Source organism: Scatophagus argus, chromosome 5, assembly GCF_020382885.2.
Source record: "Scatophagus argus isolate fScaArg1 chromosome 5, fScaArg1.pri, whole genome shotgun sequence".
Lineage (NCBI taxonomy): Eukaryota > Metazoa > Chordata > Actinopteri > Scatophagidae > Scatophagus > Scatophagus argus.
Window position 1 is genome coordinate 4,857,450 of NC_058497.1, and position 27,594 is coordinate 4,885,043.

At 41.4% G+C, this 27,594-nt stretch overlaps 1 protein-coding gene across 3 annotated transcripts; it reads right to left on the reverse strand.

Moving 5' to 3' along the window:
- acsl3a (acyl-CoA synthetase long chain family member 3a) lies at positions 1-27,594 on the reverse strand. Of its 3 annotated transcripts, none has more exons than XM_046388864.1 (15): positions 27,440-27,594; positions 21,715-22,283; positions 19,665-19,842; positions 15,313-15,422; positions 14,130-14,268; positions 11,717-11,867; positions 10,142-10,265; positions 9,868-9,939; positions 6,049-6,188; positions 5,760-5,932; positions 4,588-4,662; positions 3,926-4,117; positions 3,374-3,488; positions 1,672-1,829; positions 1-1,560 (listed from the first exon to the last, which is right to left on the reverse strand). In XM_046388864.1, exons 2-15 carry the CDS (start codon positions 22,087-22,089, stop codon positions 1,403-1,405), a joined length of 2,160 nt encoding a protein of 719 aa, XP_046244820.1. In that variant the 5' UTR covers positions 22,090-22,283; positions 27,440-27,594; the 3' UTR covers positions 1-1,402. The 3 variants fall into 3 exon arrangements, with proteins under 3 accessions (XP_046244820.1, XP_046244821.1, XP_046244822.1); XM_046388865.1 differs by having other exon boundaries at positions 21,715-22,299; positions 27,440-27,592; XM_046388866.1 differs by having other exon boundaries at positions 27,339-27,444.

A 27,594-nucleotide genomic window follows, 5' to 3' on the forward strand; every position in this document is an offset into this window, starting at 1 on the left:
TAGACCAAACACAATCTTTATTTACGTCATTTGAGTATTTCTCCAAAGGCAAATTACAAATAAATAGCTGGATGCACCTATGTTACAAGGCAGGCTCTTGATACAGAGAGTTAAAATAGATGCTATACGTGTGCTTCCTCTGCTGATCGTGGCTCCACATACATATACGTACACATCAAATCCAAAATCAGTCAGCAATTAGAGAGGTGTGACTCAGAATCACTAGAGAAGGCAACAGGTGTCACATGGTCAGGGAGTGTTTGTGCCGCGTATGGACCTGATGGGCCATTCACTTAGTCATACTCGTACAGAGGACAAAAATATGTGACGAGGCTTGAAGCTGGTGATGACAGTCCTGCAGAACAAATGTCGCGCACACACAAGTCACACGTTCAGAGTGTGCTCATTTCAGAACCAGCACACAACGTGGAAGCTTTATTTATATCTGTAATCAACTGCATTATTTGGACTGATACATTTTCATATTGTACTATGATTTATCAAACATCACAATGATTACGTTTGCAGATGTGCACTTTTTTGTAAATGTGCACAGTGTGGTCTGTACAGCATTTATAAAGTATACATATATAAGTATCACTGTAGGAAAATACAATAAACTAAACAATAGTGCATCTTTGATTCTTTTCTTTTCAAATAACACTACTGATAATGAAAACTTCCAAACTGCCAGACCACATATAATATTGCATCTTACCCTCCTGCTCTCATTTGCCCTCAGATGACTTTGTGCTTTTGATATCAAGATGTGGGAGAGACGTCCCATGACTGTGAGAGTCAGAGTCCAACTGCGGGTGGGAGACAAAATAAACCACTGACAGAACTCAAAACGTGAACAAAAAAGAAAAGAAAAAAGAAACAAAAGAATTAACCATCTCCTGGCCTGCAGGAGTTAACTTCTCTTAAGTTAAAAGAAGTTCAGAAGGTTATCTAAATGAACTAAGGAGAAGATTTAGAGGAGTATCTGACCAATTTAGTGTCTCCTGGGTGAACACAAAGAAACAAACCTGCCAGACCAGAGTTCAACAGACAACACCAGCTGACACACCATCTGTTTCATAACTCACATTGTGGAACAAGACATACAGAGGTCATACATCTGGGTGAAGAAAGGGAAAAGGCAGCAGTGGACAGGGGTCCTTTGTGTTTTCCTCAACACTTTGTTTTTAAAGAACTTTTTCATTACAAATTCGTGTAAAAGCCACTTGGTAACACCTTGTGCTTATCCTTCTTTCTCTGAGAGGAGCGTCACAGTAAGATTTACCACAGATCACAGTGGCTCATGAGGAAGGATATGGGGAGTAGTGATGGGGTTCTGGGAGTGTTTAGAGTCAAGTGCTGGTCTGTGCTTTGAGAATAACCAATGCTGTGCCGGTCCTTCTCATTTCCCACCGTACATTCTCTCAATGTCGTCCTGATAATGCGTTTTCAGCTCCTTGCGTTTGAGCTTGAACGCGTCAGTCACTAATCCTGTCTCAGGAGTCCAAGGGTCTGGACTCAGACGGATCTTGCGAGGGATCTCAAAGCGCTCTAGCTGGGCTGCAACAGAAGAAGACGAAACATTATCTCGACCACCAAAAACTTCCAACATGGTAAAATGTGTCGTGACCCACATGTGGAGCTCTGAGCTGAAGTTTCTCCTCTTCTCACCTGCCAGAGCAGTCTCAGTGATGACCTTGAGGACCAGCTCCTCCATGGCCTCACTGTCGCACAGCTCCTCCCATGAGCCTCTGATATGGTACTGGTCAGCCAGTGCCAGCAACTGCTTCTGATTGGGCACCACAAATCCAATAACGTATGTCTCATCACTGCAGAGTGAGAGGAAAGGGGAGGACAAGAGGGATGTCAAAGTGAAAGAAAAACAGAGTGTAGTTATTAAGCGACACTGGTCTTTTTGTGTATCCTGCTAACATCTGGTTTGCCCAATAGGTTGATGGAGCACAAACATATCCTTGCACAAACCATCAATTATTCACCAAGTGAGATATTTCCCCATTAAAGGACATGGAAACAATACATGCCTAAGTGGAGTGTGAACAGATCGCAAGATAATTTTAAATCTGTTGAACAATGACACACAACTGAATAAACATTTCGGGCTGCAGAAATATCTTCACATTCTAAATCAGGTTTGAGGTGTGAGTGTAAAATGCTTTTTATGGTATCAAATGGAGCAGGAGTCACCACCACCTCCTGAGCTCATACATAGATGCAAATGTTTAATAGACACTTTAGTCTTCTAAAAGTATTACAGCGTGATTTCAGTGACAGGCAGTAAGGAGATAAGTTCCAGGTTTTGGCCCAGTATAGTACAATTTAGATTTGTAAGTGAACGTTAATGTTCAAATAATGAGATGATGGTTAAAGCTCTATTAATAACTGTTGGTCATCAGAATGCAGAGACATGAGAGGGAGCAACACTCACATCCATTTAATCATGGAAGACTTTTTTTTTAGCTCTGTTATAGACTAGAAAGATGCCTGGCTTTTTAGCTAAATTAGTGCAGTTCCACAGTCATAATGTCATGCTTTCAGACTTCGGTCTTGTTTTCATGAGGCTTTCACAACTGTAGAGCTGAGAGGGCCTGAGAGTTTGTCACAATGAGTGACTCCTTTAATTGGCATGAACAGCAAAAATATAGGGGGCAGCACAGCACCGTCATCATGTTACTGCCAGCTGCTGCTCACTATTTGTTTCCTGTAGTATTCTTTGGCTGGGACTATAGTGTTTGGACCCCATTGTCGATCACTGGGTGAATCACCACAGGCAACATCACTCTGACCATATCCTACAACTTGCAACTTTAAAGAGCAGGATGGAAAATAATGAACGGGCAAAGATCAGTCAGGATGAGGTGACCAAATTTATGGCTAGAAAAGTTCACATTTCAGCAGAAATTCAATATTATCTGCCTTATAATTTGTGTACATGGAGCCCCTGTGACTCATGATAATTGTCAAATGTAGTTAACGAACTGATCGCTGTCTTATATCTGTTTCCACTGATGCTTCAGCATTGCAGTTACGTAATAGTCATTATCCTGCAGCAACCTTGACACTTAGACTTATCAAAAGCTTTTCTCTGTAAATGTCAAAGAGAATACAAAAAGACCAAGCTGTGAGAGGCTGTCCTTGATGAGAATAGTGAGACTGAACAAATATGCACACTATAAAACAAAAATAATCTAATAGTGGCTAAAAAGCTGCAGATTTTTGTGATAATTCTCTGTGACTCCTCTTAACTTATCTGTTCTATCTTTATTCGTGATTTGCCTTGTCTATATGTACATTTGAACAACAGAATCACATCGTACTCTTTTAAGTTGATGCACTAACACACACACACACACACCTGTTGGCATAGACACAGATGTTGTCGACCAGAGGGCAGTTTTTCAACATGGCTTCCACCTTTCCCAGGGACACGTACTCTCCGGCCTGCAGCTTCACCAAATCTTTCTTACGATCTGAAAACACAGCAGAGAAGCTGCCTGTGATAATGTGTGTATGTTCCCAATGTGCACATTTATAAATGTGGACATGTTTGAAATTGTTAAGAGTGGAAGAAGCTGGGGGAGGGACCCATTTTCCACTGCCGTGTGTATATCTGACCGGTGTCATCGAGATAACAGAGGAAATTCAGGGTTTCTGGATGTCTGAAGTAAACAGGGCTGTGGAGTAATTCTGGGAAGTAAGAGAAAATCTGATTTGTTAAAAGGTTTCCTGTCGCTCTGATGGATGGAAGACTTGGGGAGAAGTTGTCTGGAAAAAATCCAGGAATCTGGGGCACATTGTTGATCATTTGTGTTTTTGATGTAGCAGCATCCAAACGACGACAGACTAACCTATGACACCAGTCATGTATCCCCTACACTTCCGCCATCACCCATCCACCTTTCCTCACCAATTATCTTGAGACATCCGTCTTTGTGAAACTCTCCGATGTCTCCTGTACAGAACCACCGTTGTCCGTTCTCATCTACAAAGAAATCTTCTTGGTTTCTCGCCTCGTTCTTGTAGTATCCCATGGTTACGTTGGGTCCACCGACCAGAATCTCTCCTCTTGGATGTGGCTTGTCGGTGCTACAGTAACCACCTGGAAGTAGGTTTAAATTCAGAGGTTTGCAAATAAAACAAACAATTTTCCTTATTTTGCTGCGTACTCTTTTTTTTTTTAATTCAGAGACAAAAAAACTGACAGCGTGTTTACTTAAATTCCATTTCTGCTCTGTGAGCCAAGCAGGCAATAAATTCAACTTGATAAGTATCAAGATTCAACACAGTGTTATAAAAATGAGTTATGAGGCCTTACGTAAAAAGATGGAGGTTGCACAGGAGAGGAAGGAGAAGAAGTATGCTTTCCTTACAAGGTTATGGACCAGCTACAGTGATCTCTTCTAAAATGCTGACAGTCTGACTGGTCTGGGAAATGATTAACGGTGGATGGATTAAACTCAGAGTGTTCACGTGTGAGTATGTGCGTATGACATGACAAGCAAGAATGAAAAGAAACAAGGACTGACATCTCTGTGTGTGTGAGAGAGGGAGAGAGAGAGGCCCACTCACCCTCCACCCAGTCTTTGAGCTTGATCTCACAACAAACCAGTGGTCCTCCCACTCTCCCAGTGCTGTAATCCCACACTGGAACAGACAACACACAAACACACATGATTTGGAAGAACACTAGCATCGAGAACGACATTTATTACCATAGCAACACGACCTCACTTGTTCCCTCGCCATGGAAACCCCATCCCAAAGGAATGTTCATTGTTTTCCTGGCTCAAATGACCACAGAGGAGAGTGGTGGGCAGAGCTATTGGCTTAGTCAGCCTGGGAAAGGCTGGGAGTATTTTCATTTTTTGAAATATGTGTTGTCAGTGAAAGCCAACAGAGAAGTTACAAAGTTCAGTTCAAAACAGATTATTGGGACGGCCATCAGCCCCACAGATATGAGTGGCATGATTCTACGAACATTATGAGAAGCTGCAGGGAAATTCCAGATTTTTTCTGGTAGATAATCACGTGTACTTATTTTACAAAACAACATGAGAACAAATTTTCACATCCCTCAAATAAGTGTTTCCTAACCTTGGAGCACTCCCCACCTTCATCCAGGAAAGGCTGAACAAGGAGGGAACCAGTGCCTTAGCTTCAGAACAGGATAAAAACCCTATGCTAACAAGGGTCTCGTTGGAAGACGATGATGAATGTTAAATTTTCCACACCACTGTCTTCCTCTACGAAACAGATTATGTGCTCCCTTCTCTGTTTAATACAACGCACACACAATTTATCTAGTTATTATTTTCCTGTCATCAATTTTCCTATCCCTGCTGCTACTCTCTCTCCCTACTCCCACTGCTTTTATCTCTGCTCGGAGGTTGTGGAAATATTTTCTAAGTTACTTCCCACATTGATGTCCAATGTTCCAGTTAATGAATCTTTATTTGGAGAAAATTACTATTTTTTTTTATTCTCTCTGCTATTAAGACTAGAAAAAAGAAAAACAGAAAGCAACTCTGTATCCTGTGTTATTTGACAACACTGTGTTACTGATCACCAGAGATGATGGAAATACCAAAATTTCATCCAGGTTCTTCTAGCAGCCACCCAGAATGCATAGTGAATAATCTCTACTTGTGATTTACTGAGTATCAGTAGATATTTTTCTCTTTTTATTTCTATTTGTTTTTGCTCTAACCATACGGCACTGTGCGATCCTCAATACTGCTTACGCTCGCTAATGGTTCCAGCACCACAGGTCTCTGTCAGGCCATATCCCTGACCCACCGGGCAGCAGAAACACACATTCATGAAGCGCTGTGTGGCAGCAGAGAGTGGCGCTCCACCTGACAACAAGACTCGTGTCCGACCTCCCAGCAGAGAACGAACTTTCTTAAACACAAGCCTGGATGGATAAACAGAAGGTAGATTAAGATGGGACTTATGTGAACCTGAATAACAAGCTCTTATACTAGTTTTTCAATCTTGCCAAGATTCCACTGAAACAACTCATCTACATACTTGTCACATAGAGGTGTGTTGTATCCTTTGGCGAGCTGCTCCAGTTTGTAGTTGTATGCCAGAATGAAGAGTGTTCGCTGGACACAGTTCATGTCCTCCACTCTAGTCATCACGTTCTTATAGATACGATCCATGATCTCCTGGAAACAAGAAGGGTTAGAGAGGTAGAGGTGAGACAGAGAGAAACAAAGAAAGACAAGAGAGAATATGTGACTAAATAAGAAAAAGCTAAAGAAGCCCGGGGAAGCATGCAAGACTGTTGCAGAGGAACACAAAAAGTTGATACATAAGATTTAGGGATAAGAATTATAAAGAGGGACAAGGGGTCAGAGGTCAGAGATACATTATGTAGAGAAAAGTATTGGGACACCTGACCACAACACCAACGTCATTAGAGTCCCTTAATGACATCACATTCTAAACACACAAACAGCTCTGCAGCTATAACAGCTTCCACTCTTCTGGGAAGACTTTCCACAAAATTGTGGAGTGTTTCTGTGGGAATTTGGGCCCATTCATGCAGTAGAGCGTTTGTGAGGTCAGACACTGATGTTGGGCTAAAAGGCCTGGCTCACAATCTCTGTTCCAGGTCATCCCAAAGGTGTTGGATGGGGTTGAGATCAGGACTCTGTGTGGGCCAGTCAAGTTCTTCCACACCAAACTCATCCAGCCATGTCTTTATGTACTTTGCTTTGTGCACTGCAGTCATGCTGGAATAGAAAAGGACCTTCCCCAAACTGTTGCCACAAAGTAGGAAGCATAGCATTGTCCAACATGTCTTGGCATGCTGAAGCATTAAGATTTCCCTTCACTGGAATTGTGGAATTGTTGTGGATTTGAACTGGACAAACAACTCCACTGCACTGTACAGGAAGGGCCAGAGCAGACTGTACCTGCTGAGGAGACTCTGGTCCTTTGGAGTGCAGGTGGAACTCATCAGGACATTTTCTGACTCTGTCGCAGTATCAGCCCTGTTCTATGGAGTGGTCTGCTGGGGCAGCAGCAACTCTACTGAAAATCTACAACTAAAATCATCAGCTCCATCCTAGGGAGCCCCCTCGATCCAGTGCAGGCGGAGGGAAAGAGAAGGATGATGGCCAAGCTATCTTCTCTGGTGGAGAATAACTCTCACCCCCTGCATGAGACAGCGCCAGGCAGTTCATTCAGTGGCAGGCTGCTTCATCCCAAGTGTGTGAAAGAGTGCCCCTGGCAGACCCCTTGCACTCCACAACAAACCGACCCTCAATAACTCATATTGCAATAATCCTACACCTCTTAAGTGCAATAGTAATAAATCCTTTCTGCTAATAATATAAATAATTGTGCAGTACTGCAAATAAAATGTGTGTTTTTGTATAGTTTATTTTTAAAAAATTCAGTGCAAATATCCTCATATTTGTACGTTCATCTGCTATTGTTGTGCCACTGTCACACTGAGAATTACCTACCTACCTTCACTGAGAACTAACCCAACCCCTGAAAAACAGCCCAATACTGTGTCTGCATACTTTTGTTTATATAGTGTGTGTTGAAAATGCAAAGAGAGACAAAGTCAGATATGAAGGACAGATGAGTTAAATGCTGGTCTCTGTCTCCTGCTGCTGTACTTATCTGTTTGATGAAAAGATACAAGTGTGAGAGGTCTGACAAGCAGCATTACAGCTCCTAAGAGGCACAACCAGAGGCCTGCCACCTTAAAAAAGATTCTGCCATGAACAAATTGTATGTACTCTTTAATATTTACAACATTTTTCTTTTTTTCTCTAAAATAGCCTGGGGAAACTGAAGCTAGGTCTGCAGTCCCAGCTCTGGTTAGAAGGGCCAGAGCTCATAAAAAAAAGAACAGAACAACTTTTTCTAAATACAAGTATGTATGACAAGTGCAAAGGGACACATTTTTTCAATGGGGAACACATGTGTTCTTGCATAACAGCAAGTATCCCCAGTGGAGTATTCACAACGAATGACCTACAAAACTAGAGGGAATCCACAAGAGTGAGTCTCTGGATAGGTCAGATGGAAACAAAAGAGAACTACAGTAACCTTCTTCCACCTGTAGAAGACATAGAACCTCCAGCAGATCTAACCTTCACTCCCAGAAGCTCTTTTGCCAAGCGGTTAGGTGGCAGAAAAGTTGTGTGAATGAATAATTTAGTGTACTATAGTTATCTATTATATGTGGGAAATTGGAAATGGGCTCCACACAGCAACCACATATTGCTTGCTATTGTTTATGTTAACAAACATTATGTTAACAACAGTTTCTGCTGTGGTTTTGCAGCTATATGCTTAAAACATTTCACCAGCCACTCAGTAATGTTGGTTGTGTCTGGTTGGCGCACAGGTAGAAGGACAGTGGGTTTAGAGGGTCAATCTGTTTATGTGGCTTGGATTTCTTGGATTTCAATGATAAACAGGATAAAATTGCTAAAATTGTGACCGTGGTGGGAACAGCAATATCAAAGGAACTGGTGTTATTTTGCATCTTGGTAACAGCAGTGGTCATTGAGGGGGTTCCAGGGGTGTTATGTTGTTGGTTATGTTGTTGTACAACTCATTTGGTCACATGTTTCTTATCAAATCTTATCAAACAGGGCCCAAGGTCTAATTTGTGTCAATTTATGGGTCCTTGATGTAGAAATGTTTGGGAACCACAGGGAAAAAAAGCAATGTGGTTCTCTCCACTACTCTCCAGTAGAGGAGAGAACTGAAACCCACAGAACACCTCATCATCCAAATCAGCAGAATGTCTTCAAAACCTGCACTTGTAGTTAAATGGGGAAAAGGGCACGGAAAAAAAAAATGTAAAAAAACCAAACCAAAACAAAAAACAATAAGAAACCGCTAGCCCATGTGCGTGTACATGTGTGCATGTGTGTGTGAGAAAGGAAATCGACACAGAAATCACACAGCAGCCTGCTGTCATATCACAGCAAACAATTTGTATGTGTGTGTGAGAGTATGTGTGTTAGTGTGTGTGTCGTGGGGATAACCACATGGGGCTTTCTCACGTTCTGTTTACAGCTGTGAATGGTTCCAGACACTGGGGCCCTCTGGCCTTTACACTATGACCACTGGGAGGTGGGGGGTGGGGGGGGGTGCTGAGCTCATGATGTGAGAGAGAGGGGGAGAGCACACAGCAGCAAGGGCATATTGTGTTGAACTACAGTCTAACCAACTTGAGCAATGAGAATCATAATCTCCTTGGGTTTAGTCATTTCAGATTTCTTCATGGCAGCAATTCAAGTTTCGTCCTCTCCCTGTAGTGCCTTTATAAAGTATCTGTAATTTAGTTGCACTTTTTAGCTTGCAGTCCCTGCATCTTTTTGTTTCCCCAACACTGTAAACTCTCACTAAAACCAATAAGAGCAGAAAATCTGCTCTGCTTTTTCACTGGCAAAATAAACATACATGTTAGGTTTTGGCTGATGCCCACCTTGGCACTATCACTGCTGAAATGAATTAATTACTCAAATATACTTCAAAGACAAGCAGGGCTGGCCATTCTCTAATATGCCACTTTAGCCTCGGGCTGTCTACATTGTTTAGGGATAAAGAGTGGCATTAGCAAGCAGCAGGAGGCAGATGGTATTTACGTCACAGTCAGTCCAGAGACAGAGCCAGCAGATCTAGGCCTGCTGGACTTCACAGCTGGACCATGAACAAAGACAGAATGAAATCTGACCTGCCTCCAGACGAGACCAAACAGCATTGTTTTAAACAGACTTACTCAATATGAGATACAGAAAAGGTTAAGGCTTTTCAAAGATTATACTGTATAATACATGGCGTTGTGCAGAATGTACTCTCTTGACATACCGGGACAGCTGCCATCAGAGTGGGCTGCAGGACACTGGTGTCTCCCTTGCTTCCTTTCTTGATCTTTGTTGACTTTGGGTGGGGAAAAAGAAGGAAAATAACGATAACGAGTGCACATATTTGAAGCTTCTCGTTGATCTAAAAGAGCTGCTAACAGAGGTTATCTGGCAATAAAAAAAACAAAACAACCTAGTGCATTTACTTACTGAACTGCACAGAGTACATTACATTTATGAAAAAATGCAAATACAGTCCTGTTTCAGTCTTACTGTACCTGGTCAGCTAGAGTCTGAGGTGAAGAGTAGCCAATCCTACAGCCATAAGAAACACATACAAGCTCTGCACTGAGCTCCAGTACATGGGCAAGAGGCAGGTAGCCAATGTAGGTGTCCTCCTCACTGCAAATATAAGCATGGTCTTATAAGCTGCTGGGAACACAATCAGGGTCATCCCAAAGTAATTAATAAAATCCAAATGTAATTTATACATGTGCAATCTGTGTGTGATCAGTTTAATAATACAAACAGTCATATGACAGTAATCATTAGAAGATAAATGGTGAAAGATTATCAGTACGAAAGAGCAGCCATATTTCCTTTTGCTTGTGCTTAAAAATGATCTACCGGAAATTTACACTGTCCTATTACTGAATACAGGAAAAGCCATCATTTTTATAAGAAGACTGCAATCGTAACATTTTTAAGTCCTTTACCCTCCATCCTCCCAGTATTTTCCTCCTCTCAAACTGAACTCCCTCCCTCCTGCATTTCCTCTCATCCTCATCTCATTCCCCAGAGAGGACTGATTTTTCTTTCAATGTAAACACTCGTGTTGTATGATGGTTATAACTGGTTGACTCATACTTGTGCACGTGCTCAGCTAACATGGAAAGCTCAGCCTAGTGCTATCACCCAACCTTATAGCCAACAACATTTTAGCCAGTGAAACAGGAGATAAGGGGAAGTGAACGTTCTCACTGTAGGTATATAATGCAATTTAAACTGTTTGTGTCCTCCTCAGACACACTGAGGCCAGGAGACTTCCTCAGACATTACTGGAAGTAGATCCACACAGCACATGCTCACTTTGGACAAACAGGCATTAGTGTATAAATCTGTTAAAGGAGTAGTTCAACATTTTGGAACATATGCTTATTTGCCATATTGCCAAGAGATGAGAAGATTGATATCACTCTCATGTCTGTACTCTTAATTTGAAGCTTCAGTCAGCAGTCATTTAGCTTGTTAGCAAAAGGACTGAAAACAGGGGAAAGCAACTTGCCTGACTCTGCTCTAAAGCTACATAATCCACCTACCAGGCTGCTTGTAGTCTTGTCTGACCAGCTCATGGTGAGGACAAAACTAAAAAGTGAACTTTAGAAGTGCCAGGCTAGCCAGTTTTCCACTTGTTACTAGTGGAATGCTAAGCTAACCAACTACTGACTGTAGGCTCACATTTAGCCTACACACATAAGACTTTTCCTGGCAAGAAAGAATAAAACCTCACATTTTTTTTCATACTAGTACAGTCCTTGAGGAATATAAAAACATTTTTACACAAAACATTTTTTGGCTTTGCAAAATAAAATCAGACTACTCAAATATTGGTTGTTGAGTAACACATGCAGCCATAGAGGAACTCCTTAAATATAGATTAAAATGAACAAAAATATCATTAAAATCAGGAATTGATCTTATCTAAGAACAGGAAAACTAGATAACAAATCTGATCGGACATTATTGGAAATATGCTGCACGTATACAGTCTAAACTACCAAACAACTTTAGTCTACAGATTAAACATGCAGAAAAGAGTACTAAAATGTCTGACATGAGTTTGAGTTGCCTACCACAGGTTGGGTATCCGCTCGGCCATTCCTGTGATACCAGCAATGATGTTGCTGTGGGAAATCATGACACCCTTTGGTACGCCCGTGGAGCCACTGGTGTACATAATGACTGCAATATCTGAAGGCAGCGGTTGCATATGCTCACGTGTGGCTGTAATGTGAACAGATAAAAACACACATACATGCATAAACGCGCACATGAACCGGCTATGACAGAACTGCATTACAGTAATGGACCGTAACATGACACTGTGACTTGTGTGTATTGTAATTATATATTAACCGACCACACACAAACACATACACGCAGTCACGCACTAGAACATAGACTAAATTTTAACCACTTTGCACAAAAATGCCTCAGTGTTTATACCTTATCTACACAGACACATCCTTGGAATAAAAGTAATAGCCACTGTGTGTTCCGTTTGGATAAACAGATTTGATAAAAGGACATGTAGTGGTTGTCAGAGGCTGAAGAAAATATTTAAAAGTGTCTACAATTCAAATAGAGGGTGAAAATGAGTTCAAACACATGGATGGAAAATAGTCAGCTGTGACATTAATCAGGCCCCTCTTGGCACAGTGAAAAGATTGTCTCGGACTGTGCTAGCCAAAAAACAAAATCTCTATCCTCTATTTTATCCATTGTCTCGTACTCTTCAGCATCTCCTCTTTAAAGATGTCATTAATTTTTCTCTTATCAGGACTATCCACCCCTGGCTGTCTAATACCCTACTTCAACTACTCTAATGCAAGGGAGGTACTAAAAGTTACATGTTAAAGGTGTGCAGACTGAAGTGCTGGCTTATGTTTAAAACTAGTTTATGCTGTGTCATCCAACCACATCTGAAGCAACATGTTTCCAAATTGCCACACTCAAAGGCGGAGTTGAAATGCAGTGCAAAATGCAGTAACTTCAGGCACCATTGAGACAGTGAAATCCAGGAAGTCCGGTTTGTTTAACAGATGTGTGAATTTGAAAGTTTATCAGATGCCAAAATGCTCCACAGTTGTAAAACTCTGGAAAGTTATCCCTGTGGCAACTATTTTATCTTTTGTTGTGATGACTGCAAAGTAAACTGCAGAGATGGATTGTCCACATTAAAGTAATCCAAGAGGAATGTGTGATTATATTTGATTGGCCAATGCAGCAGCATCTCGCCAGATAATGTCAAATAGCAATGCAGGACAACCTTGTGATGTTGTGAAGGAGCCCCTGGCTTCACTGAAATACATGAGAGGGCTTTGTCATGGATTCCCCTTTTTTCCATGACTCCCGTTGCTGTTGTTGCATGATGTCACATGGCTGATGGACTTGCCATCATTGCCTGTCAGGTAGGTGAAGTTTATAACCCAGGCCTCTAGAGAAGCCTGCAGTGAACATTTCTTAAATCTATCTAGGAGACAGTCATGTGTTTAGATAACGGAAGTGATGATCTCTCTGTGGGCCTTCTGTCTGAATAATTAAAGATCAAATCAGTTTAAAAAGGGAGGCAAAATCAACCGGTGGTTTGCTTGCAGCAGTGTACTCTTCATGCGGGAAACGAGAGACTGTTTTGTTTTTCTTTTCTGCTTGACATCTTCTGGAACAAAAACAGAACTAAGACGTCTGAGCGCAGCAGGCCCCAAAAAACCAAAGAGAGCATGAAGGGAGGCATAAAAGAGGAGAAAGGAGAGTAAAGCACATTACAGTCATGGCGTGGAAGGCCTCCCTCCTCTCTCATTCCTCTTACATGGATCGGAGTCATGTAGGAGTGTGTGCTCTGAAAGCTGATGTCATGTGAAGTTAACAGTGGTGTGTGTAAACATGAACCTCCCTTGTATCCCAGTGATCCATCCTCCCTTCCTAAACCTACTTCCTATCCCTTTATCTGCACATGACACTGCCAGCTTTTCTTGTTCTAGGTCTCTCAGTTCAAGAGACCACAATAAAAAGCGAAGAGGGGGCAAAGATTCTTCCTCATCCCTCCAGTCTACTGACTGAATAAGCATTGTGTTTTGACCTTAATCTGACACAGATGTGAGCATTTCCTCGTTCACATGACCTAATGGGACTGATACCAATCCTCCCCCACACTCCTAGCTCAACGACAAACCCCACCATGACCATCCCATTAAAAGTGGGTCTCACTGTTGTAACCTCTAAGAGATTTAAACTATGCCACTAAAACAGCAGAGGTGCACAGTATGAAGCACATGGTTGAAACATTTGGTTAGATAATTAGAAGGTGAAGCTGTTTTTCTGCAAAAACAACTGCAACTGCACATAACCTGCTCAGCACTTCAACAGCACATGGAGTAATAAAAAAGCCTGATATAGTCAGGCTTTAAAACAACCCCATAGCAGGAAAACAACTCAAGGGAATTCCATATATCATGAGAATCTGTTAACACAAACACAGAAGCTTACCATTTTCAGTCCTTGCTCCCAGCTTCTGAACAGCGGCCATGTTGTGGACGCTGATGCCTCGTGGGTAGCCAGGCCATGACGTAGGTGTGCTGTCCACTACAATGATATGCTGCAGCCTTGGAACTTCAATTAGGATAGCCTAACACACACACACACACACACACATTGTGTACCCATTAGCACATGATGAAAACCAGGTTTCTTCTCAGACAAGTAACATCCACATCATCTTCATCAGTATTTGGGTTGAGAGGGAATATATGACAGTGAGCAGAGGAGCTGTGTTTATGCCACCTTCATAAAAGGAGAGATACACTGCCAGAGCATCATTTGTCTTTTGGTGACTGAATCCGTCCAGAATGGATCTTAGCACACGCACCTCTTCTTGTCTTTCCATCTCCATCACAACACACCATACCTCTCAGACTCTCTCTGACAGTTAATGGTGGCCCAGAAGTTGTCTATTGTGTATTGTAGGATTAATATAATATTATTGAGCTACTTTGGATCAGTGATATAAATCAATGCTAACTTAGTTTCTTAGCTTCTTATTTACAGGAACAGAGTTTGCGAACCTTTCAAAACTGAGATGAAGGTAAATATCTATTGAGATAGTACCTTTACAGCTGTGATTTATTAGACCAGACCTTCTGAAATTCTATTGTTGACAGCATTTATTAACAACATAAAATCATCTAAAAGTCTGTGAGCATCTCTTATTTTTTTCTTACATAAGGTCACTTTTTCATTATGCCATGAGATTTTTGCTGGTGTTGGCCTGTACAGCCCACTGAGTTACTGAACTACTTTGTGCAAATATGGTAATTATCACTGCTTGATACCATTTGTCTTATTAGCCTATTAGCCTGCATTCTACATTTGTGTTTGAACAAAGCCAAAAGTTTACCACAAGATGGCTGATTGCAGCTGCTCCTTCTACAAAGGCCAAAATACTACAGCGGCATGTTTGTCCATACAATATCAAAGTATACAAGTGGTACTTGTTGATTCTCACTGACACACCACACATTTACACCCTGTCCCTCCTTTGCACAGGCATGACCTCCCATGGCCACTGTAGCACACTAAGTGTGTTATAGAAGCCTACTGCTGCTTTAATAAGGAATGCCATAATCTCTATTGTGTTTAAATAAGGAATAATCACATTTTCAGTATATATAACCTTGAGTCTGGTCTCCAGGAGCTCTCTGCTGGTGATGATATGGGTGACCTGAGTTTCATTCAGCCCGTGAGCAATGGCTGGACCTCCCAGTGTAGAGTAAAGGGTGACCACTGCAACACACAGCCATAAAAAACACTTTAATCACAAATTACTCAATCAATCAGTCCTTAATATTTTTACAGGTCTTGTTTCTTCAGTATACTTATACACCAGTCAGGTAAAAAAATAATCATTTAATCATAATCACAGTAATAATCATACATGCACATACACCAGTGGCACTTGGTTATAATAAATCAAGTTGAATAATAAAAACTGGCACTTGTGCAAAAATGTTTCATGGTTATGCATGAATACGTTATATTATTGACACTAGCTTAGACACGAGTCTGTGTGTGTGTAGAGTCATCATATAGATAATGAAACATGTGTGGACAAAGTACGTGCACTATGTCTACACCACTAAGTTGTTCTGGTTTGGCCCCTCCCGCAATGATGACATCATCAGCCACCTCAAGAGGCCTCAGCACAGCATTTAAGCCAATGGGACACAACCGTCACTGCCTGATAAGCTCTTTGGGGGATATAAACAGTGCTGGTATGTGGGGTTGTGTGTGCGTGATGACTAAGTCTGATGACTGATGGAGTAATGAGCATGTCTGCATCCACATGGGAGCATCAATGGTTGGAGCTACTGAGGCTGAAGTCGGATACCTTTTACTGAAATCACATATTGGCAGTCTGTCAGTGTCAACCACGTCTGATGTGGAGGAAATCACGCAGTTTATACTGCATTGTGGTTCTTTGAGAAGACTGTAGCTCACTTAATTCCAGTACAGTGTGTTTTGATCACATGCTTCCCGAAAGCTTTGATGTGTTGCTAGAACAGTTTCCACTCTTTTAGATTCACTGGGAACTTTTTCCCCTCACAAACACGCAGATCGACTCAGCCTCCACTTTTCCCACGTTACACAATTACAACAAAAATTGAATACAAAAAAATTAATTGTACAATGTCATCAATCATTGTTGTATGCTGTTGATAATTTGTGCCTTAAATGCCTTTTACACAAAGCTAAAATATCCAAGTCAAATTAAAAAAAAAAAAACACCACATTTTTGAATGTGAATTAGTGCATCTGTTTGTGCGTGTGTGGTTGTCAAAAGATCAGAGCACCAGAAGCACCTCGGGTTAGCCATCGCATCTCAAAAAAACAAATGGAGGAAACTGGGGAAGGTGAGAAAGGTGACAGGAGGAAACAACAGACAGGGAGAGAGGTAGGAAACTGCAGAGTAACACAGTATTCACCCTGCGTCCCTGCACTGACACAGACACATGGGTTTATGGGACAGGGCTTAGTGACATCACGTTCTTGCGTCATGGAGCTCCAACACTTCCTGCTCTGCTATTGTGTGTGTGTGAGAGTGTGTCGATGAGGGCCGTGACACCTCCAGCCGTGAGATCTAAACACCAGAGTGGACCCCACAGCGACACACAGACACGTTCACACACATCTCGTGAAAAGTCATTTCAGCACAGAAAACTTAGCAAATGTGCAGGCTCCACTCGGTAGCAACAAGACTTTGAGATATTCAGCCTTTTGTTAACTCGTCATTGTGCTTCTTTCAGTTCAAGAAATGGAAATCTTGAAAGCTTCAAATCTTGGAAGGATCCCAAAATATTTCTTTCATTCCACAGAGGAACTTGCAATTCTTCAACTGACATAAGGTCATGAAAAGCAAGGCAAAGAAGTAAATCCCCCAAACTCGAGTCAAAACTGCAGCATAGAGAATGTATGCTGTGTGACTACAGGTTGTTATATATTATTTATTCAACTCATACATATGATAAGAGAGCAGAACTGAAATGTGCACACACACACACACACACACACTAAGTGTTTGAGTTAACTGGGGGCCTTTGGCTGACTCCTTGATGCCTCTGTCAACATCAGATGTTCATGTAGACTCTCTCACCCCTGTTCTGACGCCATCACCCCTCATTTCTCTCCTTCTCTTTCCTCCCCTCTGTCTTTCCTTCCATTGGTCTTTAACTCCTCTCTACCTCCCTCCCTTTTCACTGCCCCGCTGTTTGTGTTTGCAAGATAGAAAGATGCTTTATAAAGATGCTTTACTGGCATGTACTTGCAGCGTATTATCAAAGCTTGACAGTTTAATGGAGTATAAACTAAAGCACAGAGAAAAAATGAAGGGTCCTTCAAGGAAAATCAAAAAGATTTAATGAACTTAGAGTGCTGCTGCGGATGTTCACAGTGATGAAAGGACCCTCTGGTACAGAACATATTAAAGAGTAAATCAGCAGGGAACTCCCTCAGGGCAGAAGCCCTGTTCTCTGTAGGTTGTAGGAACAACAAGGCTTCAACTTTCATCCTTCTCTGTCCTATGTTTACAGCTTTACAGTTGTAGCTTATCCTTCAACATTAATTCACAAAAATAGGCATCTTTTTCTCAATCCGATGAAAAAGTCTTTAACTTAGAGGATGTTAAAGCAAATTTTCTTTCATTTATTCATACTAATTCAGCTGTCACAATTCTTATGGCTCCATTCAGGCTTGTGCTAATGTTAAATGATTCATCCGTACCTGTTCATGACAAGGAAAAAATCTATTTTGGACTGACAGGTACAGCATTCTGATTAATTTGCTACATAAGAAAAATGACAGCTGAAAGGACATGTCCTTTCAGCTTGTATCATTTTTCCAGTGCAAGAAAAGCATTTTTGTTACAGTACAATCAAACTATATGTAGCGACACTGGAAATGTATAGCATAAACAAATACACTGTTGGCAGTATTTAGGGGGTGTTTCCATCACAAAAGGACATGGATGGAGGAAAAAAAGGAGTGAAGGATGATAAATGGAACACTTATGTAACAGCAAAGCAGAAGGGACAAATTGACCTTCTTCTGTCTCAGCTGGGTCCTGCATGTTACAAGTTGTCCACTGCACACTAACACACACACACACACACACACACACACACACAATCAGTAATGGCTCTAAATCAGCCTGTTTTGGAACTATCTGGAAGATCTTCAGTGAGAAAGACCAAACAGTGAACACAGAACTCAACTCAGATAAAACTTTTCTGTTGGCGTAGTCACATTGATATTAAAATGTGGCCAATTTCAGACTCATAGTCATGGTGTGGTCATAGTCCTGAACTGATCCACATAGTCAAAATAACATTAACAATAGTACCTTTTTTCCGTACTTATCTCTCTCTGTAATAACAAAAATGTAATTATAGTAAAAAATAAGTAATCAGACAAGGTTTAACACTGGCAATGCTTCATAGGAGGAAGCTGTTGAAATACTTATGGGCCGCTGAAGAAACTATATTTGCTCTGGACTAATGTGGAGAGACTGAGGAAATGTCAGCACAGCACTAGACTTTAATCCATTTTCTATACCGCTTATCCGTCAGGGTCATGGGGGAGCTGGAGCCTATCCCAGCTAACTACAGGCGAGGGGCGGGGTACACCCTGGACTGGTCGCCAGTCAATCACAGGGCCGACACACAAAGACAGACAACCACTCACGCACACACTCATACCTAGGGGCAACGTAGAGTAGCCAGTCAACCTAACGTGCATGTTTTTGGGATTGTGGGAGGAAGCCGGAGAACCCGGAGAAAACCCACGCAGGCACAGGGAGAACATGCAAACTCCACATAGAAGGGCCCAGACCGGGATTCGAACCGGGAACCCTCTTGCTGAGAGGCAACAATGCTAACAAACTGTGCTAACACAGCACTAGACGATACAAAAATATATATAACTGTTAACCGGCGTTGCCTGTTCATCACTAACATTTTTCAGTAAATAATATGCAATTCATGTACTACTGCTTTCATACTAAGGTTCTGGACATATTAAAAAAATCTCACACACTGTTTGAGTGTACTAAATAGCATGAAAATGATAGCATAAAAACGAAACTACACATAGACCCTGTATTATAATTGTAAAAAAACAATGCGGTAACTATTAAGCAATAAATTCATTAGTTGATTAGTTGACTGGCCGAAGACTATTCTATAACTATTTGGATAATCAATTAAGAAGAAATGCTTAAAAAAATGCAACAGTTAACTATATGTGAAACACATATAAACAGCACCAACAAAGCAGTGGAATGAACCAACAGTGATATGACAGACACATGCTGTATCTAAGAGATTGATACAACTATTATCCACCTTTACTGCTTTGTTAAGATGCAGTGTAAACATTTAGTTACTTAAAAGTTTTAGCCCTTTACATAATTGGTTAACATCACTTATTCACCCTCCTCTATGTATTCCTGCATCCATACTCACAGACACGTACATCGGAAGTTGTACTTGAAGCAGGCCTGGGCAGCTATGATCCATTCGGCTCGGGTCTCACAGAAGACGGCGATGTTGTGTTTTGGCCGCTGACCCAGTGCTGCCAAACCACTGCCCACCTGAGACGCTGCCGTGAGGACATCCTCATAGGACAGCCAGCGGTATTCACCCAGAACAACCTGCAGGGTGGTGAAAAGCATAATGATGTGTTGTTAGTGATGAAGCAAAAGGGGAATAAAAAGGTACAGAAGATAATGGGGGGAATGAATGTTCCAAGTATGCAGTGTTTGAAATTACAATAAAAAACCCCCATGCTCAAGAAGATTTGAGGATTCCTCCTCTTATTGTGTGTTGGTAGGTACATTTTACCACAGGAACCGAGTGCTGAGCATTACATCCCACAGTCACGTGTCGGGCCTGTCTCATATTAAAAAGTCACAGGAAATGGAGCCACGGTTCACTGCGGTCAACCAAAACTACTTCCTCTTCTGTTGTCATTCTCATACTGTCACATTTCATGGTCATCATGAGCAGAAGATAAACACAGATTATTCTAGATATAATCTTCAGCACTCACACACTCATGACACACAGCAAATGAAGGCGCTTCCAGCAAGTATTAGTGGCGTTATACTGGCTCCTAGTGGTTGACTCATGATAATGCACGCAAACACACACACATAAAAGGCACACAGTAATGATGACTATACGGTATTGTGTTCCATTTGTTAAACAGCTAAATGTGTTCTCTTGCAGCAGCAAGTGTTACAACAGTGGGGTTTCAAAGGATTAGAAGGATCAGGCTGTTGGGATTAGTGGGGTAATTCAGAGCTAATGTAACTGCACGTCAAAGTTTGCCAAGTCCTGACTGTACACTTGGGTAAAGTTAGGACAGAATGCTGAAGTTTGATTTGAAGGAGGGACATAGATTAATAATTCAGTTCTTACTTTTCTGGGGATTTTTTGGATTTACCCAAGGAGAAACACTGCCATGTACTGCTGTCATTTTTATTATTTTTTGTATATTTTACATTTGACAGGTGTCTTTGCTTCTTATTCAGTTTCTGTAAGGAGATTATAATTCAATTAAATTTATTTATATAGTGCCAAATCACAAAAGTTGTCTCATGACACTTTCCAATTAGAGCAGGTCTAGCCCACATTCTTTAATATCCTCCTGAGAACTGAAGAAAAAAAATGTCTTACAATTTCTTTTTTTTTTTACTTTTGGAGAGACCCAACAAAACCTCCATGAGCAGGCACTTGGCGACTGTGGCGAGGGAAAACTTCCTTTCTAGAAGTGTGTCTCTCTAGAAGAATGTGTGATAACACACTCACATCCAACCCGTTCTCATTCCCATGTCATCAAATACCCAAGTTTCATCCTTAAGCACCAAACAATATTTTGTGCATATGTATGGGACTCTGAGGAGGTGACAAAATGTCTGTATTTGATAACGTGGGAACAAGAATGATCATATTTGTATGCTTAATATGAAGCTACCTGTTTCTCTTCCTTATCCCGAGTTAACCAACTGACTTATGGCTATAGCTTCATATTTAACAAAAAGATATGATTAACTACATGAAAACTAATAAGTCTATTTTCTAAAATGGCAAACTATTCCTTAAAGTGCCTCTAACATTGTGTCCAGATGAAACAGCATTTTGACGGCACGTATTTTCCGTATCGTGATGTGTTTCCGAGAGAAGAGGGACCCACAGGAGGGGCGTACCTGCAGGAGGAATGTGACGTTGCAAAGTGGGCGTGTCATAACAAACATGGAGCCTTACAGTCACTCCGTGTTGAATATTAGCCTGCTTTCAATACACAGACTACTCACCTCCTTGAACACCTTCATTACCAGAACAGGACCAATGGAATAAGAATAAAAAGAAATAGATTTTTTCAATTTCTTGACATGTATTATGTTGTTGTGTCTCAAATAAAAAGGTTATTAAGGTATTTTTCTTTTCATCTTTGATGAAGATGAATTTTTTTCCCACCTTGCTACATGCTTTTTTGCTACTTCTATAAGCACACACTTCACCTTCTTGAACACCTTTCCATTGCTCTGTTGCTCGTCTTCCTCGCTGATCACCTCCCTCGTCCCTAGACAGTCTCTGTGTGGGAACCTCATGGCTGCATGCTCAAACATCTTATCCAGGGTGTCGATTCCTGGGTGCAGCGACGTCACCAACCTTTTGGTGGCGCTCACAGCTCGGTAGGGTCCCTCGGGACGTCCCAACAACGAGCGGGCCTTCACTCTCTTCGCTCTCTCCTCCTCGGAGCCGTAGAAGCCCCCTTCAGGTCTGGAGATCCAGCTGAGCATGTAGGAGGGCAGGAAGCTGATGAAGGTGTAGATCCAAACCATGAGGTGGAAGAGGAGCAGCAGCATGGGGTTCAGGTCCTCCTTTAGCTTCATCCTGAAGCTGTCAGGACTCGGGAGAGCAGCGAGGAGAGAATGTGGATAAAGACGAGTTGCGTGAGAAAGGTCTTACTCCACCCGTTGCTGTCGGTCCCTCCTTTCTTCTGTCCCCTTCTTTTTCTTCCTTCCTTCTTTCAGAGAACTTAACTCGTACACCCTGGCAATGAAATGCTCACAGTTCCAGACTACTCCTGGAAAATAAATGACCTGGAATTAGAGCAAAACTGACATTCAATTCTATTTTTTGTTTGTTTTAAAATGATTATAAGGCCTGTGTTTACAGTGAATTTTAATGCCTTAAAGTACATCAACTCATTCAGAAACTGAAACAAAACAATGAGTCACATGTTCTAGTCCTCACAAAAAGCAGAAGGGAAGTTTTACTGGCAAACCATGGTGTGACAAAATTGGAATCCAGTACATTCACTAAGAACACAGCATGAACACAGCCCGAGCAACTGTCAGTGTCACGCACTCGTAACCCCAAAGAGACAAAGTAAAAAGGGAAGAAAAAGAAAGAAAGCAGCAGGGAAAGATGGGAAAAACAAACTATTTCAAGAAAAGAAAACAGAGGAGAAAGTGAAAAGGTACAGCAGAATCTGAACTGTTGCTGACAGACGCAAAGGAGAAGTGGGTGTGAGAAGTGTGTAAGAGGTTTCTCAATGAGGATGTGTGTGTGTGTGACAGGACACAAGCCACTAGAAGGGAGGACATGGTGGAGAGGGGATAGATATGTACACAAACAGAACAAGCTGAAGCTCAAGAGAGTCTGGTAGGTTTTTTCTTCACAACTGGATTTGCATATCTGTAAAATTCATCTCACCTCCTACTTTAATTTCCAACAATATTGTATCTTTGGAAATGTGCAGGCACATACTTAACCCTAACTATTATGTGTATATACATATATATATATATATATATATATATAACCTGAGTTCTGAATAGAGATCGGCATTAACAGCTGACAGGCTTCCTGTTAGTGCTAGTTCTCTGTACTTGGTTTGGTCTTTCTGTAACCCCCCCCCATTGAAAAATCGAGAATATATCTTCACATTGACAGTTGTGATGTCTCACAATCCTGCCGGTGCATACAGGTGTTACCTGCAGTGGAGGAATGTGAAAACAGGCTTCAAGTGCCAAACTCGTGCACATCATTCTGCACAGTGAAAAAGCCTCAGCGAAATAACAATGAGTAACACACATTTTTGAGCAAAAATGGACCTTCAGGGATCCATAAAAAATCAGGCTCTGTAAGTGTTTTAGAGTCTAACAAATGTGATTTACTACCAGCCCTTAATGAGTGTCCAATTCCCTTAGAAATACCACATAGTCAAAATTTTTCTAAGACAAAAGTGCTTCTCTTACAACTGAGATAGCAGCACATCTTCACTATCACAGCTCCAATTAGATTTTACAAGATCTCTGTGTGACAGGGTTCTTAAACTGCCATTTGAGTCCACCGGTGTGAGAAATAACCATAATGCACACTGACGTCTCAATTCAGTCCACCAACCGTCTTTGCAGTACTGGAGCTAAAAAAAAAACACATCTCCTGTCAGAATGGTCTGAGCATGCACGCACACACACACACACACACACACACACACACACACACACACTGAAGTCTATTCTAGCAGCAATAATTCATTATTCATATGAGGGAGAGGCTCATCTTGCTCCCCTGAAGCACCACATCCTCCTCTTCCAAAAACTAACACACACTGTACCTACTTGTTTCTCACATATACTCATCCTTCAAGTGTCCTTTTGAGACTCATAAATAAATCAAAGATTTTACCCGCAGTGCTCCCCATGCTACCATCTGTTCCCTGTGGGATTCTCTGTGGTGCTGTTGTTCTGCCTGGTGTCTTGTTACTCTTCATCACAGGACGTTACAGCTTACCAAAGCTGCACCCTGGTGGAACAGATGCTTCGCCCCATCACCTGCTATCATCCACTGTTTTACTTGTTGGTTTCACTGTTTTGCGGAATTCTTATTTTTTTCCTGCAGAACGTCGGGGTCAGTGAAATAGAGGCCAGAGAGGCGCAGTGTGGTCATCTGGCATAAACAAACTGTCAGACTGGAGGAGAGGAAGCAACAGAGCATGGTGCTGGCAGACTTGCACTTCTTCCACTGCTGTTTAGTGCAGACGATGAACAGACACTTCAGGTCTGCTGTAAAAATATTAGGCAGTAAGAACAGCATTAAATGCACCAGCCATTTTAATTTCCATCATCTTTTCCAAACTATAAAACCACCCCTGTTTGCTTTGAGCGACACAGAGAAACTGCTGCACTTCAACTTCATTTTTATTGTTATTATCGACTTGTTAAGTGGGTCTTCTTAAGTGGGTCTTATTCACCATTCTGTTTCACATTAATTATGGCAATCTACCTGTTTCATGCATCTTTATCCTATTTATACTATTATTATCAAAAGAACATGAATTTTCTATCTCTATTTGTCCTTTATGTTCATTCTATGTCTTTTTAATGTGAAACACTTGATGTGTGTAAAATATGTGTAGTGAAGAACTTTGAGCTGGTTTCAAGTAAGAAAGATGCTATAAAAATAAAAATGACCATTACTATTATTATTGAAATGCGTTTCTGACTAACAGCTCAATAACTGGGTTTGTCATTTTCTCATGAGATTCACCTAAGACTGTAATTTTTATTGTGAATCTGAATTGTTACACACACTGTAATTAAAATGTGATGCTGATCTAACCCTATTCGACATGCCTTATTAAAATGATTATTACACAATATTATTTCCTGCAATTACGTTCAGTAAAAGGAAAGTAAACCAGCAGTATTAAGTGGTAATTAGCACAGACTGAAACTGTTTTTCAGATTAGATGTTAAAGTGTCTCTAATATGGGTCAAACTCTGAAAACACTGGAACCTACTGTAGTTTTCCCATTATGCATCTCCATAGAGTCTTTTGTTAGACACTCCCTGCCCAGTAAACAGCCGCTCTTCCTTTCAGACTCCACACCCACCGGTTATAACTCTCTCTAAGTTACAAATCTGAAATATCAAACTGAACGCAACAGCCAAGCAGCTGCTTTAACAGCACATCCAAACTACTGCTCATTAATTCTCTGTTAAACAATCACTTAATCATTTCACCACTGCGTCATGATTGTATGACATAACAGTGGGGAGTGCTGGGTACCACCAGTCAGATTACACATGAGCAGACAGACAAGGTGATGCAGTCACAGACGGGTGGGGAGGCATGGGGTGGTGGGGGAGTGCTGTGTGAAGAAATTATGTGCGAATGTCTGCTAAGCTTTGCAGAAAAGCCTTGCGGAAAGACTTAACCACACAACTTGATAAACAAGTCCAACTCCTGTCTGTCTCTGTAAAGGGTCAAGACCTTAATATGCTCTGCAACAATACACAAGTAAGCTTGACTCTAATCCCTTACCTTTAATAGCTCAATAGTCACAATATGTGGACTGAATGGGTGGCTTTATGCAACAAGCAGGCGCTTTGCAGATAGCCTCCACTCGCTGGATTAATTGAGTAATATTGTGACATGGGACAGTGGTGGGGTGGGCAAGCGTGTGCGTGTGTGTGTGTGTGTGTGAGGGAATCATTGCTTCCTCGAGAGACTGTGTGAATGGAGTCTTTTGTGTGCCGACGTCATCGTTCTTGCACCCACTCAGCTAAGCAGGCCGGGCGAAGTCCTGCAGAAAGTTCAACATGGCCATTGTGGTCAGACGACGCACAAACACACGACTCGGTCCAAAGGGTCAGACTGCGCTTGTGTGAGAGAAAGAGGAGATGTATGTGGTGCGATTGTGCCTGCGTGTGGGTGTGCAAGACAGATTAGCAAACCTGAGATGAATTTGTCCATTTCAAACAGTGACATAATCAGAAGCTTGCAAAATGACTGAAGAGTTTTAAGTACGGTTTCACTGAGAGTGAAAGCTCCCACAGGGTGGATTATGTGGATCAGACTGCTGCTTTTTTCTGCTTCTGTGTGCTCATGGTGGATAAACTACTACTACTGAAACATATTCCCTTCTCAGCTGCAAGCTCTCTTAATGCTTTTGGTTTGGCTTTATGATTATTTAAACCACAGTTGAATCAATCAAATGTATCTGATTTTGTTTAACAAAAGCTTCTTTATCACAGGGGAAATAAGTAAATAAAGACCAGAAAACTTTTACTTTTTTCTCTCATCACTCAGCACACTAAGATAAAATGTTTTATAACACCATAATATGGCAGACTTGTGTCCTCCTCGCTTGCACTTCTGTAAATTATGGCTACCAGGGAGAAAGAGCATGTGTGTTTTCTTATCACATCGGACCATCCCTACAAGACAATAGCATCTCTGTCTGTAGGTACAGGAGCCCTGTAACAGACCTGCATCATTTGATAGCCATCGCCAGGGGCCAGTTCACTGTTAGAAGGAGGACTGTCACTGACAAAGATTTTCCGTTCTGTCCTTCCTAAAACACACTGTTATACAGATGTTTCCGACTCGGCTGCATTTCCATTTGGTATAATTGTGTCTACTAAAAGAAACAAAAAGTATGCTGATCTTTATAAAAGTTCACTTCACTTCCATGTCAAAATATCCTGAGTAAAAAAAATAGCAAATCAGCGTCTCCTCATTCCTTGTTGAAATTAAATCTTAATGATGGGAACAAAAGACTCACAGGATATTGTGGAATTTAGATGTCACCACACAGTGGTCTCAGCGTTGAGCCACAGACGTTCAAGCTTCAACATCCTTGCGCACTAACTGGTGTCAAGCACACTACAAAAGCACAATAACTTCCGGTTTACATTTTCAAAATACAACAAAACATTCCAATGTGCATTAGTTGGCCACTGCAATTGGAAAAACAATGTCGGCATACGAGGTAATTACCATATTAGTATGGACGTGTTTCCTCTCGAGATTGACTGCAATTTAGCCAGGTAACTAATGGCTAAAGTTACATTTTAAACTTAATGTCAAACAGCACATACATTTATAGACGTATATTTATATTTAAGTTCTCAGGTAGGGTTAAACAATATGCTTTACTTACATACTTACGTTATATTTTGCGTTACGCTCTCTCTCCCTCTCTCTCATTTTAGCTGGAGACTCTTTCTACACTTCACCTGAAGTTAAACTGGTTAGCAAGCAGGTTAGCTGTATCTTGCTACATTCCTCGCCGCATCGAATAAAAGTCTTTTTTTAGAAGAACAAAGTTTGTTACTTCCTTTGTTACCTGTCTATCGTGGGCAGCTTGACGCAACTGCAGCATCCCGCACATCTGGGTATAAACGCGCATCACGAAACGGTAAATAAATGGCAAAGAAATTTCAGTACCTGTGAATGTTTGCGCAGGCTACAGCTGATTTTCAACGTCGCTGTGTTCAGACACTCAGACAGCTCTGCAAACGACTCCAATCTAAGTCTTCATACGGCACTTTGCAATCTGAGTCCGGAAGTGACAAGCGCGTCGTGTTGTTGTACAAGGATGG

What these genes read in the sequence shown, in the direction of transcription:
- acsl3a (XM_046388864.1), bottom strand. Translation starts at nt 22,089, where the DNA reads ATGAAGCTAAAGGAGGACCTGAACCCCATGCTGCTGCTCCTCTTCCAC. An exon ending in GGGAGCAAGGACTGAAAATG is followed by an intron (nt 11,868 to 14,129) that starts GTAAGCTTCTGT and finishes TTCACATTACAG; the next exon opens with CCACACGTGAGCATATGCAA. An exon ending in CGGATGTCTCAAGATAATTG is followed by an intron (nt 3,489 to 3,925) that starts GTGAGGAAAGGT and finishes CTGTGTTTTCAG; the next exon opens with ATCGTAAGAAAGATTTGGTG.